Source organism: Chrysemys picta, chromosome 12, assembly GCF_011386835.1.
Source record: "Chrysemys picta bellii isolate R12L10 chromosome 12, ASM1138683v2, whole genome shotgun sequence".
NCBI classification, from domain to species: domain Eukaryota; kingdom Metazoa; phylum Chordata; order Testudines; family Emydidae; genus Chrysemys; species Chrysemys picta.
In genome coordinates, this window is record NC_088802.1 from 28,854,084 (window position 1) to 28,872,882 (window position 18,799).

An 18,799-nucleotide genomic window follows, 5' to 3' on the forward strand; every position below is an offset into this window, starting at 1 on the left:
GGTGGGGCTAGGCCAGATCCTGTAGGGGATGAGGAAGTGAATGCATAAAATATCAGTATTAGCCCCCAGGATCCTGTTCCCCACCACCAGGCCCAATGGCCTCAACAGTCAAACCATGCCTCAAAAGAGGCAGCTAAGTATAATTTCCAGGGGAGCTGAAAGGGTTGAAATGTGCTATGGGTCCTGCCTTACTGGGGTGGGGGATGGTTCAGTGCCCCCTATGGGCCACCCCACAGCACTTCACTCTGGGGATGGGGGTGAGAGCTACCCCTGGAGGTAACTGCTCTGCTGGTTCAGCCTGGCAGGGATCGGACGAGGAGTGGGGACGGGGAGCTCTGAATGGCTGCTTGCTATGTGGGGTGTCAGGGGCTCTGTCTGAAATCAGCTGTTGGGTGGGATGAGCCCTCCATCAAATTAGGCCTGAATAAAGACTGGGAGTGGTTGGGTCATTACAAAACCTAAACCTAATATCCCCCTACTCTTACTCACACCTTCTTATCAACTGTTTGAAATGGGCCACTCTCATTACCACTGCAAAAGTTATTTTTCCTCACCTGGTATCCTGCTGTTAATTGAATTACCTCATTAGATTGACCTCACACTTGGTAAGGCAACTCCCATCTTTTCATGTATTTATACCTGTTCCTGTATTTTCCACTCCATGTATCTGATGAAGTGGGTTCTAGCCCATGAAAGCTTATGCTCAAATAAATTAGTTAGTCTCTAAGGTGCCACAAGGACTCCTTGTTGTTTTTGCTGATACAGACTAACACAGCTACCACTCTGAACCCTGCAGAACAGGCACTTGTGTCCCCAGAAGCCAGCACAGTGAGAGGCACCAACAGGGTCCATCAGTAGAGGGGGGAATGTACCCCCAAGACTGAGCTCCCCTCTCAGGGGCTACCCAAGGAGGGCTGGGGGGGTGGGGCGAAGGATTGCAGTGGTGGATTACAGCATAGGCCCATGGGGCCCATGTATAGGGGCCCTGGCAATTTGGGGGCCCCCACAGGAGCACTGGAACTCTGGCCCTGCCTCTGCTCCCCCTCTTCCCCCCTGAGGCCCTGCCCCCTGGCCAGGCTGCAAGCCAGAAACCCGTCTGTAGTCCCCCTGTGTGGAGCTGGCCCGAGCCTCCACCCCACACCCCCTTACTACAGCCACCCATGGAGTCCCAGACAGTCCACCTGCCTTGGGCTGGGTGCTGAGGTGGTGCAAGGCTCCAAATATTTTTTGTGCCCAGGGCCCCAGTCAATCTTAATCTGCCTCTGGCTACCTGCCCTTGGGGTTTGGGATTGGCTCTTCCATGGCTGCCAAACCACTATGCACATGCCCCACCCCTCAGTTCACTAGCGTAGTTCAGTGTCCTCCCACTTCCTGTCAACACAGACTCAGCAGCAAGGCATGTATGTGGCTGTTCAGCAGCTGGGCTGCAGGGATCCCAGCAGGGCAGGGAGCTGGATGCCAGGGAGCTGAGGTGAAGGGATTCCAGCAGGGCACATTGTTGGGTGCCGGAGTGCTGGGCTGCAGGGATCAGAGGCACAGGGTGCTGGGTGTCAGGAAGCTACATTGCAGGGGTCCCAGCGGGGCAGGGTGCTGAGTGCCGTGCCAGGGAGCTGACCAGAGCTCTACAGGGATCCCAGAAGTGCACTCGCCCCTAGTACAGCCCCCAACCATGGCTGGGTCCAACCTGGTCCAGGAGCTGCAGTTGGAGGTTACCTGCTCCATCTGCACCAAGTACATGGAGGTGCCTGTGATGCTGGACTGCGGGCACAACTACTGTGAGGACTGCATCATCCAGCACTGGGACAGGGTGGAGGAGGAGGAGGAGCCGAGACAGTGCCCCCTATGCCGCCGGTCCTTCCAACAGCACAGCTTCCGCCAGAACAAGTCGCTGGCCAATGTGGTGGAGATTGTGCAGCGGTTCCTCTCCCAGGATGAGGCCCAGGATGTGCGCTCCACATCCAACTCCACCATGGGGAAGGACCCCCAGGGGCAGCAGGTAAAACAGTGAGAACTCAGTGCAGCCGCAGGGAGTGAGCGCCCCCATGGCTGGGTGGTGCAATTCTGTGCCCTGAGATCACCAGGGGAAGGCTGGTGGCTGGAGGGGGACCCAGTGGCAATTGGGAGGGGTCTCACCCGAGCTTAGAGGGCATGGATTAAGGCAATTCTGGTGCCTGAGCCATACCCTGACATCAGGTCCCCTGCAGCCCCACGCCGTGACCCCAACCCCCACTTGGAATGGGGCAGCCATGGGGCACTCCCCACCCAGCCAAGCAGCTGGGATGAGGTTGTTACCTGGTACATTCCATGTTGTGAAATCAGCCCAAGACTCAGGGAGTTAACTGCAGCCACTTCCAAGCTGGGGCTGGGAAAAGAGAGGCTGTGCAGAGTTTCACAGCTGGTTAGCACTGAACTTGTATTAGCAGGGGGAAGGGAGCAGTCCAAGACCACAGGCAGGGAGGTGAGTGACCACACAGACAAAGAGGGTTGTGCAGAGATCAGGCAGGCGGGCAGAGGGCTGTGTGTGGAGCTTGGTTAGCTAGACAGAGCTGGATGGAGATTGGAGAGCTAGAGGGCTATGGGGAGATGTGTGGAGATTGGAGAGACAGGCAGAGGGCAAGTATGAAAGACGGATAAATCAGTGTGGCGTTTCTTGCTCCTTCCTCTGAAATGCTCTGCACTGGCCACTCTTAGAGACAGGACACCGGGCAGGATGGGCCCATGGGTCTGATCTGGGGCAATGAGGAGGGGGATGGGTGTGTGTGTAGGGGCAGATACCAGGCTAGATGGGCCACTGCTCTGATCCTCTATGTTGTTTCCTAGTGTTAGCCAAATGGGCTCGTTTCCCCCTGGAGCTGCCCAATTACCCCAAGGAGGCACGGGAGTTTTTATTTAAGTTTTTATTGACCAGTCAGCTGAGTGGGCGCTCTCCTCGGCTAATGCCAGAGAGAGAGCCCCTTACAAGTGTGGAGCAAACCTTTTTATACCTACCAACAAACAACTTAGCATGCATACCTTATACGTGTATGCGGAAGGAACATTTCAAAAGGCCTTGTATGCAGATTGAGAGAGAGGCAAGGGAATGGATACATAACAGGATGTGGTTTAACATTTGCTTGAACTCATCACTTCTTTCCACAGCACCCGCTTCCCCCTGCCCCCCACTCTGAGGCATATGTTAGACTGAAATAGCAGTGCCTGTCTGTCTCACCTAGGCTGGTGGTTTGGCCGCCTTGTGTTATCACATAATCTTGCTGCACAGAAGGCTGCAGCGGGTGTTTTGCAGAAACAGTCGTTGCTCCTGATATAACAGCTGGGCTTATAGGCAAATAGTTGATCTTTTGCTCTAACACTAGGTACATTTTGTAGAGGTTGCATTTCAGTCCCATTTCTATTCAGTTCACAATTCATGTCAAAGAGACTGGGAACAGAAACTAGCAAAACCGCACACTGGTTCCCACTCTTTCCTCTTGGGCCTCAAATCGTCCCTCAGTGCCAGGGACCAACCTCCCCTGGCCCTTAGCTGCTCCTGTGGCTTTGTGTAAACACCAGCTCCCTGCACTGCTGTCCTGATTCCCTTCTCAGCACACAGTGGGGAAGTGAGATTGGAGTCCCCCCTTTGAGCTCACCTGTCTCTGATCTCACATGTTGACGGCCAGGAATGGGGAGCCAAGAGCCCAGGGGGCAGCTGGGCTCGTGGTGGGGAGCTGCATGGAGCTGAGAGTCTTGGTTCTCAGCCCCCCACGCTGCCCCAGTTTGGTCGGTGGAAGTGTTCCTGGTGAGGACATGCACTGACAGAAGGAGGGCAGTGTAGACATGAAAAAACACAGTAATTACTGTGGTGGCTGTAAATCAACCTAACATAGGTTGACTTATGGGTGTAATGTAGACATGCCCTATGTTGCTCGGGGGTGTGGATTTTTCACACCCCTGAGGCTTGGTCAATCTAATTTTCTAGTATAGACTAGCCAGTAGTGTAGCTAGCGGGGTGCAGGGGAAGCAGCCGCTTCCCCCGCCTTTCCAAAAGCAGCCGGAGGAGCGAGGGGGGGTGCAGGCTGGCGGCCTGCAGCGCAGCCGGCAGCCATGGGGGGGCAGCGGGCGCGGCCGGAGGAGCAGGGGGGGTGCGGCATGCGGCCCGCACCGTGGCTGGCAGCCGCGGCTGGAGGAGTGAGGGGGGTGCAGGCTGGCAGCCATGGTGGGGCAGCGGGCGCGGCCGGAGGAGCAGGGGGGCGCAGCATGGCGGCCGGCAGCCGCGGCCGGAGGAGCGAGGGGGGGGCATGGGGGGTGGCACTGCAGGGCCGGAGGAGCCATGGGGGGGGAGGGGCGGTGCGGCCGGAGGAGGAGCCAAGGGGGGCGTGGCCACAGGAGGAGCCAAGGGGGGGCGCCTTTTTTATGTTTGCTCCCCCTCCTCTTAGAAGCTGGCTACGCCACTGAGACTAGCTCTGAGGTTATGTCACCACTGCAATTAAAAACACATGGCTGGCCTGAGCAAGTGTAACCCACACACCTCCTGGGTACGATGTTCTGTCCCATCTAGTGGCACCAAGACCACTTAGAGAGAGAGATTAATGAGTCTGCTCTACAGCCTTAGCTAAGTGCCAGGTGGCTTTTAGCTCATACAGTTGAGGCTCATGCACTAAGCTTCAGCAGTCCCAGGTTCGATCCTGCCCACTGATGACCAGGGTCTGTCAGTGTTACACAAGCTGGCTCGGGCTACAGGGCTGTTTGATTGCAGTGTAGACATTTGGGCTCAGCCTAGAGCCCAGGGTAGGGTAGGGTAGGGTAGGGTAGGGAGGGGTTGCAGAACTGGGGCTGCAGCCCCTTAGTCTGAGCCCAAGTCAGCTGGTACAGGCTAGCTCTGGGTGTCTAATTGCAGCATAGACATGCCCTAAGGGGCTGTCCCAAATTGCATTGCACTTTCAGCTTTCCCTTTGAGGCCTCCCCATTACAGGACAGACGTGATCCTGGGGTGGAGGTGCATATATAAGGTCTGCAGTGCTGTTAGTGCTGTGAAACCCAGGGTGTGGCAGGGATTGGATTGTAATAAGGAAAGAGTAAAAGAACAAAAATCTATGCCAGCTGAGGGGACAAGGACCACAAGAGGTGCAAAGACCAAGGAGGGGGAGGTGTTATTTGGAGGGTGGGAATAAACTAGAAGGAATGGCATGAAATTAACAATGGGAGAGTTTATTGTTATGCATGTTACAGTAGCACTTAAAGCCTCATCTGAGATCAGCACCTCCCTGTGCCAGGTGCTGCCCAGACACACTGAGAGAATCCCTGCTCAGCTGAGATCACCTCCAGCTGGAGATCCCAGAGACTCTCTCTGCCTCCGATGCTGAGTGGGATGGATCTGTTCACTAACCAGACTTTCTTCCGCCTCCAGGAGAGTTTCAGGCAGTGTCTAGAGACTCTGAAGAGGGACCTGGAGATCGTGCTGAGCCTCCCATGCGACAGAGAAATGCAACAGGCAGGTGACCCTATCACCCCATTAGCCACGTCTAGCTCCTTGACTTGGCAGCCCTGCATACCCCAGGGCTGAATAGCCCACACCCGGGCACTGCCCCCCACAGCTCCCATTGGCCGGGAACAGGGAACCGTGGTCAATGGGAGCTTCGGGGGAGGTACCTGGAGGCCCAAACCCCTCCTGCACCCCACCCCCCAACTCCCTGCCCTGAGCTCCCTTCCTGCACCCCTGTGCACCCCAACTCCCTGTCCTGAGTCCCCTACCGCACCCTGCACCCCAACCCCCTGTCCTGAGCCCCCTCCCGCAGTCTGCATCCCTGCTCTGAGCCCCCTCCTGCACTCCACACTCCTCCTGCACCCCAACCTGGGGTGGCACATGCTAAGGGGCGGCAGTCCGTCCATTCTTGGGGCAACAGAGTCCGGGCAGCTTTTTTTTTTTTTTTTTTGCACTTTGGCAGTTCGGGCTGTGGCAGTCTGAGCATTTTTTATTTATTTATTTTTGCTTGGGGTGGCAAAAATGGTAGAGCCGGCCTTGACCCCAACCCCCTTCCCTGAGCCTCCTCATACACATCGCACCCCTCCTCTACCCCAATTCCTTGCCCTGAGCCCCATCCCACACCCCGAACTCCCTCCCGCACCCCAACCCTCTGCTCCGGCCCTGCATACAATTTCCCCGCCCAGATGTGGCCCTCGGCCCAAAAAGTTTGCCCACCCCCTGAGCTAGGATCACGTTAGCCCTTTGCTCCACAGCATCGCCCTGGGAGCTCACATTGGTTGCTTATCCACCATCCCCCACTAGACCCTTTCCAGGTTCTTCCCCTGTAGCCCTTGGGCATCTGAACTCCCAGTTTTAAGCAGGTTGGGCAGCTCTGGTTTAGGGTGACCAGACGTCCCGATTTTATCGGGACTGTCCCGATATTTCCTTGTTTGTCCCGCGTCCCGACCGACATGCGGTCGGGACCCTGGACAAACAAGGAAATGCCCCGGACCTGGAGCCCGGAAGTGCTCGCCCCCCCCCCTGCCCCGACTCCGCCCCCTCCTCCCCCAATTGGCTCCCTCCCCGAATCCCCGCCTCTTCCCCGGGCTCACCATTCCCCCTCCCTCCGCAAGCGCTGGAGGGAGGCCCGGGAGACGCAGGGGAAGCGCGGGGCCGGGGTGAGTAAGAGTCCGGCCTGGTCCCCAGCAGGCAGGACTCAGTTGGGCGGTAGGGAGAGGAGGGGGGCGGCCCGCGGGGCCAGGCGGCGGCTGTTCTCCCCCCCGGGCAGCGGGACTCGGGAGCAGCCGCTGCTGCAGCTCCCACTGCCGCGGGGGAGGAAGCGGCCATGGGGCTCCGTGGCTGCGGCGCCTCCGAACCCCCCGAGCCGGGGCCTGCTGCAGGGACCCAGCAGCGCGCACGCTGGGAGCCAGCCCCTGGCCAGTCGCGTCTGGGCTGCTGCCCAGCTGGTGCTATCCCGCGGCGGCCCCGGGGCGGAGGCATCGGCCGCCCAGCCCCGTTTGTTCCCCTGCGGGACGGGGGGGCTGGGGCCTGCTGCCCCCACTCCGGGGCCGCCGCGGGATAGCACCAGCTGGGCAGCAGCCCAGATGCTGGCCAGGGGCTGGGCGCAGCGTGCGCGCTGCTGGGTCCCCGCAGCAGGCCCCGGCTCGGGGGGCTCGGGGGCGCCAGAGCTGCAGCCGCGGAGCGCCATGGCCGCTTCCTCCCCCCGCGGCAGTGGGAGCTGCAGCAGCGGCTGCTCCCGAGTCCCACTGCCCGGGGGTGAGAACAGCCGCCGCCTGGCCCCGCAGGCCGCCCCCCTCCTCTCCCTACCGCCCAACTGAGTCCTGCCTGCTCGGGGCCAGGCCGGACTGTTACTCACCCCGGCCCCACGCTTCCCCTGAGTCTCCCGGGCCTCCATCCAGGCTTGCGGAGGAAGGTGTTTTTTGTTTGTTTGTTTGGGGTTTTTTTGGCCCCGCCTCCCGCCATGCCCCCCCCCCCCCCCCCCCCCGCGTCACCGATATTTGTCTTGGGTGATCTGGTCACCCTACTCTGGTTACGCCCTGGTTTTTCAGCTGTGTCCTAGAACCTCTCTAGAGCTGTGTCCCCAGTGCAGCACTGAGACCCCCAAGCAGGCGCTGCTGACAACTTACTATCTGCCTTGCAGCACCTGCTCCACTTCCTGCAGGACGGGCAGCAGATGATCCTTCAGAAGCTGCAGGAGATGGAGGAGAGGAATGGCACAAGGGAGGAGGGGGAAGAGAGGAAAGAGGAGCCAGACCCAGAGCAGCAGGTGAGATGGCAACACAGAGTCACGGCCCAGATCCAAGGGACAAGCCCTCCTGGGGAGACCCCCAACTCTCTCTAGGGCTGCCAATGTCTATTCAGAATTGTCCCCTGGATTCTAATGCAATGTGGGGACAGAGAGGGCTCAACAGGGGGCCTCGCAGTCAGTGCTGGCTCCAAAGCCCCAGTGCAGCGCTAGGGGGCCTGTGCTGCAGGGACAGAGATCAGCATGGGGCACTCCACTCTCCTTTAGCAGTCAGGGCTGGCCCTAATGCTCCAGAGTAGCACTAGGGGGCCTCTGGTGCAGGGAGCAGGGCAGGGGGCACTCTCCATGGCCAGGCTGACCCCATGCATTGGAAGCCATTAGAAAGGCAAGGCCAGAGGGAAGGGAAGAATTTTACTTAACATGAGGAAAGGAAAACCTACAATGTAACCTGACTTTCTTTCTTCCTCTCTCATCTGGTGCAGGATGAAAATATCATCTTGAGCAGGTAAGGACTCTCCCCTTCTCAGACAGAACAATCCTTTAAAGCATGCAACCCCTAATAACCTTCATAAACCAGAGATCTGGCTATTTATTTTTGGTATTTATAAAGCACCTATCACTTTGGTTTCTATCTATCCAGATGCTCCAGAGGAAGGAACAGGTAGGTAGATAGATAGATAGATGATGTGATGTGAGCATGTGGACATAGTCTTGACTGGCTAAAAGCCCTTGATGCAGGCGCTCCTTCTGCCCTTTGAGGTTTCTTGAGCTGTGGATTCCGGGATGAAATAGGTGGTGCTGTCTCAGCACTCCACGATGGTGTAACTGGGCAGACATAGCAATGCCCAGCCAATTTGCTATCACAAATTTGAGTGAGGTGGATCATTGCTACTTGGAATTTTCTGGGCAGCACCATTAGCTGCAGAATCTGGAGACCTGCCCCTGGGAGTGAGGACTAGACTCTGCTCATTGACCAGTCTCGTTTTCATGGATCAGTCAAGGTGTTGGGAGAGCTTGGAAGAGCTACTCCTTGTGGGTGTCTGAACCCAGTGAAAGCCCTCGGAGGAAGGCCTTGAGGTAATAGCATCTCATTTTATAGGTGCTTCTCTAAGCTATGAGTAGGGCTCTACCAAATTCACGGCCATGAAAAATGCGTCATGGACCGTGAAATCTGGTCTCCCCCTGTGAAATCTGGTCTTTTGTGTGCTTTTACCCTATACTACACAGATTTCACAGGGGGAGACCAGCATTTCTCAAATTGGGAGTCCTGACCCAAAAGGGAGTAGCGGGGGGGGGGGGGGGTGTCACAAGGTTATTTTAGGGGGGTTGCAGTATTGCCACCTTTACTTCTGTGCTGCCTTCATAGCTGGGGGGCTAGAGAGCAGGGGCTGTAGGCCGGGCGCCCAGCTCTGAAGGCAGCACCCCACCAGCAGCAGCACAGAAGTAAGGGTAGCAATACCATACCAGGCCACCCTTACTCCTGCGCTGCTGCCTTCAGAGCTAGGCGGCCAGAGAATGGCAGCTGTTGACTGAGGGCCCAACTCTGCAAGTAGCAGCGCAGAAGTAAGGGTGGCAATACCATACCATGCCATCCTTATTTCTGCCCTGCTGCCAGTGCCTTCAGAGCTGGGCTCCCTGCTAGCAGCCACTGCTCTCCAGCTGCCCAGCTCTGAAGGCAGCAGCACCACCACCAGCAGCGCAGAAGTAAAGGTACTGTAACCCCCCTACAATAACCTTGAGACCCCCCCCCACAACTCCTTTTCGGGTCAGGACCCCTACAAATACAACATTGTGAAATTTCAGATTTAAATAGTTGAAATAATTAAATTTTCAATTTTTTTAATCCTTTGACTGAAATTGACCAAAATGGACCATGAATTTGGTAGGGCCCAAGCTATGAGCCAGATCCTCAGCTGGTGCAAATCAGCACAGCCACGTTGACTCTAGTGGCGTAATCCTGATTGACACCAGCAAGGGATCTGGCCCCATTGACTCCAATGGAGCTACAGCCAATTCCCACCAGCAGGGGGTCTGGCTCCATTGACTCCAATGGAGCTACAGCCAATTCCCACCAGCAAGGGATCTGGCCCCATTGACTCCAATGGAGCTACAGCCAATTCCCACCAGCAGGGGGTCTGGCTCCATTGATTCCAATGCATCATCATCATCATCACTCCCATAACCGCATTGGTCGTTGGGGCACCGTCATTGATGAGCAATCAACCAATTGTCTCCACCCCTGACGATTGTGTGTCAATGCTTGAGTCTCCGCAAAGTCCATTCCTGTCCACTCTTTTATGTTGTCAATCCATCTCTTCTTCTGTCTACCTTTTCTTCTGTTCACATGTATTGTCCCTTGGAGGATGATCTTGGATAGGCCAGGTGATCTTGTTACATGGCGGTACCACTTCAGCTTGCACTTCTTCAGAATCGTCAGGAGGTCTTCATATGACCCAGCGCATTGGGTGATGATGTTGTGGACCTATTCATTAGTGACGTGGTCGAAGTTGGAGATGCCCAGGATTTTACGGAAGTATCTCATCTCTCCAACTTGTATTTTCTGTTCTAGTTCTGCCATAAGAGTCTCGCACGCATACAGAAAAATGGAGATGACCAATGAGTGCAGCAGTTTCAGTTTGGATTCGAGGGAGATTTTCTTATTCCTCCAAATTGGCTTGAGCTTTGCCACTGCTGCTGTTGATTGCGCAGTTCTTGCTGGAATTTCTGCCTTGGATCCTTCATCAATGATGATTGCCCCCAGATACTTGAACTGTTTCACTGTCTCCAGCTCTTGTCCACTGACAGTTATATGTGAGCTGATCCCATCACATTTGTTTGTCATCAGCTTGGTTTTCTCTGCACTGATTTCCATGACATATTTTCATCCAATCTTTTCACAAGGTTGGCAAGTTCATCTTCGCTGCCTGCCAGGCTGTCAATGTCATCAGCGAACCGAAGATTTGAGATTGTTCGCCCCCCAATGCTGACTGTGCATATCTGATCTTCTAGGATATCAGTCACTATGCGCTCCAAGTAGATGTTGAACAGTGTGGGTGAAAGAAGGCAGCCTTGCCGGATTCCAACAGTGGTGCGAAACCACTCTCCTATTGTGCCATTGACGAGAACTGCACTGCTGGCCTTGGCATACAGTTGTTTAATGGTAAGAATAAGCTTATGACCAACATTGTACTTCTTCATGGTTACCCAGAGAGCTTTGCGCCATACTCTGTCAAACGCCTTCTTGAAGTCAACAAAGACATGGTAGATGTCCTGCTGGTGTTGTAAGTACTTCTCACATAGAACACGAAGGTTGAAAATCTGTTCTGTGGTACTTCTTCCAGCATGAAAGCCAGCCTGTTCTTCAGCGATGATATTCTCTGCTTGTGGCTTCAATCTGTTCAATATGACTTTCAACATCACTTTGCTGGGATGGCTAATTAAGCTTATGGTAGCGTGACCAGATGTTCCGATTTTATAGGGACAGTCCTGATATTCTGGGCTTTGTCTTATATAGATGCCTGTTACTCCCCAACCCCTGTCCTGATTGTTCACACTTGCTGTCTGGTCACCCTAACTTATGGTCCGGTAATTTTGACACAATTGCAGGTTGCCTTTCTTTGGCAGAGTGATGATTAGTGACTGTGTCCTCATGGAAGGCCACTCACCGGTCTGCCAGATTTTGCTGCAGATCTTGGTGAGTACATCTATTACTATTTCTCCTCTGAATTTCATCAATTCGTCAATACCTGTAGCCTTTCCTTTCTTGAGTGATTTCACAGCTGTCTCCACTTCTTCATGTAGTATTGGAAAGTTGTCCTCCTCTGTTGAATCTGGGCTGTCTAAGACACTAGGATCTCCATTTGTCTGGTGGTTGTATAGATCAGAGCAGTAGTTTGTCCGCCTACTGATGATGTCCCTTTCTTCTGTAAGACTGTTCCCTTCTTTGTCTTGAATTGCATTATCTTTGGTCCATCTTTCCGTCGTCAGATTTTTTACAACCAGGAAGGCTCGTTTTCTATTTTTATTATTAATACACTCTTAAATTTTAGAGCATTATTTTTCAATCCATATCTCCTTGGCCACCTTCATTCCTTTCTTGATATTTCTGCCAATCGCTCTGTATTTATCAGCTCCCTCAGTGCTGTTCTTATCTCTCTTAAGTTCTCTTCTAATGTCACACATTTGTAGTATTTCATTTGTGACCCATGGTTTTGTCTTCTTACGATGTTTCCCAAGGATGTCCATTGCTGCCTCTTTCATTACAGCATTGAAATTGTTGGTCGTTGTTTCAACGTCTTCCTCTAGAGCAGGGATCTCAAAGTCAAATCACCATGAGGGCCACATGAGGACTAGTACATTGGCCCAAGGGCTGCATCACTGAAACATTTTCATACGATACAAAAGTATAGTCAAAAATGAAAAAAATGAAGAGTAATATAGTATGCTATTAAAAGTCAACGTATTAAGTTTTTTAAAACTGTAATGCAAAAGGGGTTTTAATAAAATATAAATACTCAGTAATGCACCTCACTCAAATGACAAAACACACATTTACTTTTAGAATTACTTTGGTTAAAGTCCCCTCCATTTCCCCCGGCCCCGCCCTCACTCCCTCCTGTTCCATGAAGCCCCACCCCTGCCCCGCCTCTTCCTACCCCTTCCCTGCCCCCATTCCAACCCCTTCCCCAAAGTCCCTGCCCCAACTCCACCCCCTCCCTGCCCGATTCCAACCCCTTCCCCAAATGCTCACTCCAGCCCCGCCTCTTCTCCGCCTCCTCTCCTGAGTGTGCCGTGTCCCCGCTCCTCCCCTCTCCCTCCTGGAAAGTCCTAAGCGCTGCCAAACAGCTATTTGGTGGTGGGAAGCGCTGGGAGGTAGGCAGAGGAGCAGGGATATGGCACTCTCGAGGGGGGGAAGAAAGGGAGGGTGGGAGTGAGGGGAGCTTGGCTGCTGGTGGAGTTGGCGCCTATGGCGGGCCGCAGGAAATAACTCTGCAGGCCGCATGTGGCCCGCGGGCTGTGTGTTTGAGACCCCTGCTCTAGAGCAAGCAGCGGGGCAAATTTTCCGCTGATCATTGCTTGGAATTACTCTGCAATGTTTCAGTCTCTGGTGAACTTTGGGCTGACAATTTTCCTTAGCTGCAGCCAAAAATTTAGCATCACAAGGTCGTGATCACTTCCAATATCAGCACTGGGAAAACTCCTTGTTTTAGCTCTGTTAATCCCAGAACAAAATTGGTTTTTGCAACATTATGTAGTCGATCTGGCTGTGAGGTAGACCATTAGATGTGTGCCATGTTGATTGTCTCATCTGGATGCTTTATGTTCTCCTAATGTGTTTGCAAGAACCAGATTGTTATAGCTGGCAAACTCCAAAAGTCTCAATCTTATCTCATTGGTTACCGCATTACAGAAAGGGCCACAATAATCTTGCCAATCTGCCTGTGTGTCAGTACCCACTTTAGCATTCCCATCTCCTTGTACAATCAAGATATCTTTCCTGTGATGATGTCTTGGAACTGATTGTAAAAATCTTCAGTTTGCTCATCATCATAGTCTGTTGTAGGGGCGTAGACTTATACCACTGTGATATTAAATGGTACTGCCTTTAGATGGATGGAAATAAGCCTGCTGGATATTGGGCGGCATCCTAATACTAAATTCTTGATATCTTGTGCACAAGAAATCCTATGCCGTTGACATGTTTGTCCTCTCCGCTATAATAGAATATATGGCCTTCTTCCGTTAGTACCTCTCCAAAGTTCTTCCATCTGACCTCAGAGATTCTTAGAAGGTACCAGGTGTATTGTTCCATTTCATACATATGTTCTTTCAACCTCCCTATTTGTCTCAATGTCCTTACATTCCATGCGGCTATGGTGATGTTATCTCTTCCATGGATACTCTTTGTTGGGGTTACACCAGTAGTATACTTGTCATGTCTGCTCTGGTGGGAGATGGATGGCGTGGTCATTATTAACCCAGTCTGTGATCAATCCAGTATGGACATCGTAGACTTGCTCATCATATGGCGTGTCTTGGGCAAATTTCTAACTTGGCGGAGCCCATCCCTCTCCAGGCAGCGCCCTTTTAGTCGCCTCTTATGTAGGAGAAGCAGTGGGCCTATTCTGTCCCCGGACCCACAGGGGGGTTCAATGATTCCAATGCAGTAACTCTGATTTACACCAGCTGGACATCTGGCCCTGTGTGCATGCCTGTGTGTCTGGATATATGGGGGTAGGAGGTGGAGGATGATGACCGTATAACTATATGTACCTGGAGAGCACCTATGCAGGAGAGGAGTTCTCCAGGTGACCCCAGAGGAGTGAAAGGCTGAGGCAGAGATGACCCATGCCTGCTGATAATGGGGGGCACAACCCTGGAACAGCTGAGTCATGCCCCCCCGGCAACCTGCCCCCAGAAAGCAGTGCCTCCCCACTCCCAGAAAGCAGCAGCCCCTTCCTGCAGCTCCCAGCTTTTCTCCTGCCTCTCCTGGCAGAGTTAAAGCAGCTGAGTCTCCCTGCCCAGCACAGCTCACAGGCTCAGCTCATGACAATAGTGCACAGCTATTGCAAGGACAGGACACATGATCTTCTGTTATTTGTAGAACCGCAAGAAGAACTGCAAGGAACATAATGATTTCCTGTTGGTCAGTTTGCTGTGGGACATAACAAGAACTAACTCAAGGTTGTTGTTGGCGTTCATGGAACAGCTGCAGATGGTGGAGCGCTGCTTCAGGGCCCAAGAAACAAACACTGACTGCTGGGATTGCATTATAATACAGGTTTGGGACAATGAGAAATGGCTGCAGAACTTTCAAATGCACAAGTGTGATGGGATCCCAGGGGTACAACCTGAACCTGTGGTACTGCTGTGCCCTCTTAACACTCTAGCCTGGGCTGTTTCGCACAATGCCATGCAGTACATCTCTCCAGGTGCTGTGATCACTCAGTCATCAACATGTGAAGACACAACCCGGCTAAGCTGCATGAATGCTCTTTAAACTATTCATGAAATGTATAGAGAAACACCAGCAAATCTCCCCAGCCTTGAATCCCAGTAATGTACTGTCTTATGCTGCTCAAGACTCCTTTGGACAGTGCAAGAAACAAAATACAGAATCATAATCTAAATTCTACACTTTAACAGACTAAGCAAGAGTTGAATCAAACAGCTTTTCTTACCCCATTGGATGTTGCAGATAGATTACGGTTCTTAATACACAGGCTGAATTTCCTCCTCAGCCTGGAACCAGTCTCCCCAGTTCAAAGTCTTTGTTTTCCAGACGATCTTCCAGATGTTGAGATGGGGGAGGAGAGAGGCTAAGTGGTGATGTCATCAACCCTCATTTATACATTCTCTCCTTGCTGTGACATGGGGGTTAGGTAGTCCCCATTGTGTATGTGCCCTCTCTGAGGGATCTCTGGGAGAGTGGATTCTTCTTGATGGGCCATCAACACGTCTGGCTGGTCCTGATGTAAATCTGTTTTGTCAGTGTTAGTTACTCCTTTGTTGCCACTGAAAGGCTAGCTGTGGGAATTTCCCATTTACCTCATATTTCAGTAACACACACACACACAGCAATATTTTATAACTTCACATACAATGATAGTACATACAACCCAACAGGATATTAAGGTTCAACAAATCAAGACTTTCTAACTGATACCTCATAAGGCATGCATTGTACAAAACATATAATAATCATATCACAGTGGAGAATATGGGGGTTCCATGGTGCTATTTTGAGGTACAGAGTGTCACAGCGAGGCCACATTTCTGGATCTGTGTGCTGAGCTTAGCACAGCCCTCCAGCACAGAGACACCAAACTGAGAGCTGCCCTGACAATGGAGAAATGAGTGGCAATCACACTGTGGAAACTTGCAAAGCCGGTTTGCTACTGGTCAGTGAGAAGTCATTTTGGAGTGGGAAAATCCACTGTGGGGGCCACTGTCATTCAAATGTGTGGGGCCATTAATCGTCTCCTGCTATGCAGGACTGTGACTCTTGGCAACATGCAGGACTTAGTGGATGGATTTGCAGCTAAGGGGTTCCCAAACTGCAGTGGAGCAATGGACCCTATTTTGCCCTAAGATCACCTTTCCACAGAGTACACCAACAGAAAGGGCTACTTTTCCATGGTCATGAAAGTGCTGGTGGATCACCAGGGATGCGTCACCTACATCAGTGTTGGCTGGTCATGGAAAGTGCATGACACTCACATCTTTAAGAGCACAGGACTGTTCAGAAAGCTACAAGCAGGGACCTTCTTTCCTGATCAGCGGATTACCATTGCTGATGTTCAAATGCCAATATTGATCCTGGGGTCCCAGCCTACCCCTAGCTTCCCTGATTCATGAAGCCGAACACGGGTCACCTCGACAGCACCAAGGAAAGATTCAGCTACTGGCTCAACAGGTGCAGAATGACCAGTGAATGTGCTTTGGTAGATTGAAAGGGCGCTGGTATTGTTTACTCACCAGACTGGATCTCAGTGTGAAAATATCCCAATGGTTATAGCTGCCTGTTGTGTCCTACATAATATCTGGGAAGCAAAGGGGGAAATGTTGCTTCAGGGGTGGAGATGGAGGGGCTGTTTGCTGAGTTTGAACAGCCAGACACAAGGGCTATCAGACAAGCTCAGCGAGGCTATATACGGCTTGGGGAGGCTTTGAAAGGGCACTTTAACAGTGAGCCATGGTAATATGCTGTGGCTGACTGTGCTCAGCCTGGCACTGCAGTTTGGGGGCCTGTTAGGAACTCTGCACATCTGGGCACATCTCACTGCCAGTGCAGCTATTAACATTGGTGTGCTTGCTGTACATTTGTGTTGACTGCACTGATCCACTGGGTTGCAGAAGCGTGCGCAATGGGGGCCAAGCAGGGCCACAGGCCCCCACAATCAGTGGGGGCAGAGAACTCCTCTGGAGCCAGGGCCGGGAGAGTGAGCTCCTCCAGCCCTGGGGCCACGGAAGGAGATCCAGCTCTTCTGGCTGCTGGGGGAAAGTGAGCTCCACTGGTCCTGGGGCTGCGGAGAGTGGGGAGGGAGAGCCAGCTCCACCGGCCCCAGGGCCATGGCAGGGAGAGGCAGCTCCTCTAGCCATGGGGGGGAAGGGCGATCCAGCTCCTCTGGCCGCGGGGGGGTGAGGGGAGGCACAGAAAGTGGACCTCCAAAAACAGCCAAATTTTTATTCCTGTGCACGTTCCTGCTGGGTTGTCAGTGCAGTGCACAAATCACCACTTTCCCTGCCAGCAGGCATTATACATCATGTGTAGTAAACTAGGAAAGGTGAATCGCTTTCAAAACAAAAGAGTTTTATTCACGAATGAAAACAGCTCCCAACACACAATCTGAAAAACTTAAAAGTAAATACATTTTAACTTAAAAAAATTAGGGAGACTTAATAAATAAACCAGAGGAAGGAACACTGATGTTCATTGTAGCTACATCAACGATGGCTCTCACAGGTCAGCTCTGGTTGTTCACGTTTTCCGCAGTGTGGAGTGGTAGGGACCGGCATGCTGGCTATGAGGAATGCTGAGGGGGCTTGTAGGGAGGTGCTATGCTGCAGTTCTCTACAGACTGCAATGGGAGTCGAGGCCAGGACTGTTGGAGCTGGAGGTCCACAAGAGTCTACAGCATCTGTGTTTGCTGACAAAGAAGCCCCATTTGTCCTGGTGCTTCTCCTTTCCTCTTTTTCCTTCTCCATACAGTCTGCAGTGTTCGCCCTGCAGGCCCTCTCTTCAAGGTCTGGTGCAGCACCGGCTTGCAGGATCTCACAGAACATATCCTCCCACATTCTCCTTTTTCTCCTCCTTATCTGGTCAATTATTCCACCCATGTGGAAGGGGAACCCCTCAAGGTCACAATGTCAGCAGCTGCAGATAAAACACAGAGGTACCATTGCCAGTATAGTAGGAACGGAAAGTGAAACCAAACATTCAGAACTGCCCCCTTCCCTTGCTCCCCAAAGTGTTACACAAGACAAGCTTATTAAAACTTCTGCTTCGGTGTGCTCATGCACAGCACACTCACTGCACCAGATGTCATGAGTATGACCCGCCAGGGTGATGGAAATGAGGAGGAAATTGCTCAGTTGCATGAAACTATGAAATTAGGGCAGTGGCATTGAATACTGGCACCATTTTTTGCAGTTGATGGTGGTGATTTAATCTGATATCTCACTCCTTAGGGTAACAAAGGCACAGGGAGCACAGCTGCTGCTGCTGGCGCCCCAAAGTCACCCAGGTACATACGTTGCTAGGCAGTTTACGGCAATGGTGCCTGCCGAAGTTATCACCAACTTACTTGGGAAAGTGTCATACAATGGAGGCAGAAATTAGGCTGCTATCCCTAGAAACCTCCATGGACGATTCATTGAGATCTCTCAGGAGGATTCAAGGGACATCCCTTTGTACACAAGCAAACTGCTCTGTGTGACCTCCTTGACTAACTCTACAGAATGAAAATGAAAAGCAGACAGCAACTCTAGCTCTCTTTGTTGTACCACTACCTCTTCTAGTATGAGTCAATTAATGAAAATTCCATAGCTGTGTCCTGCTAATTTGGCAGTGCCATCACTATACCCAAGGTTAGGCCATGCTTGACCTGGGGACTGACTAGACTGCAGTGGAGTCTCAAACTGGTCCTGGCTCACGGCATAGGTGGTCCTCCCAGTCACCTGTCCTCCATACTCCTCCTCTTCTTTCTTGTCCGCCTCCTCCTCCCCGCTCTTCACATCAGACATCTGTGACTTGGGCTCCTTGGAGGTATCCATGGTAGTGAGAGGGGTGCTGGTGGGATCTCCAACAATACAGCATGCAGCTCTTTGTAAAAGCGTCATGTCCGTGGCTTGGAACTTCATCGATTGTTGGCCTCCTTGGCCTCCTGATATGCCTGCTGCAGCTCCTTGGCATTCACACAGTCCTGCTGCAGGTCCCTGTCATACCCTTCTCCTGGATCCCCCTTGCAATCTGCCTGTAGATGTCCACATTTCTATGTCTGGTCTGTAGCTGTGCCTGCACAGCCTCATCTCCTGTCTACCCCAAACTGGAGCATGTCTGAAGCATGTAGCCAGCATGTGGTCAGCTGGGC

The 18,799-nt window shown here is 52.6% G+C and overlaps 1 protein-coding gene across 1 annotated transcript; it reads left to right on the forward strand.

Moving 5' to 3' along the window:
* Positions 1 to 1,365: 1,365 nt before the first annotated feature.
* Positions 1,366 to 16,867, forward strand: LOC135974463 (E3 ubiquitin-protein ligase TRIM39-like). The gene is made up of 5 exons (XM_065562655.1): positions 1,366 to 1,996; positions 5,384 to 5,467; positions 7,602 to 7,727; positions 8,189 to 8,211; positions 14,311 to 16,867. Exons 1-5 carry the CDS (start codon positions 1,670 to 1,672, stop codon positions 14,372 to 14,374), a joined length of 624 nt encoding a protein of 207 aa, XP_065418727.1. The 5' UTR covers positions 1,366 to 1,669; the 3' UTR covers positions 14,375 to 16,867.
* Positions 16,868 to 18,799: the final 1,932 nt, after the last annotated feature.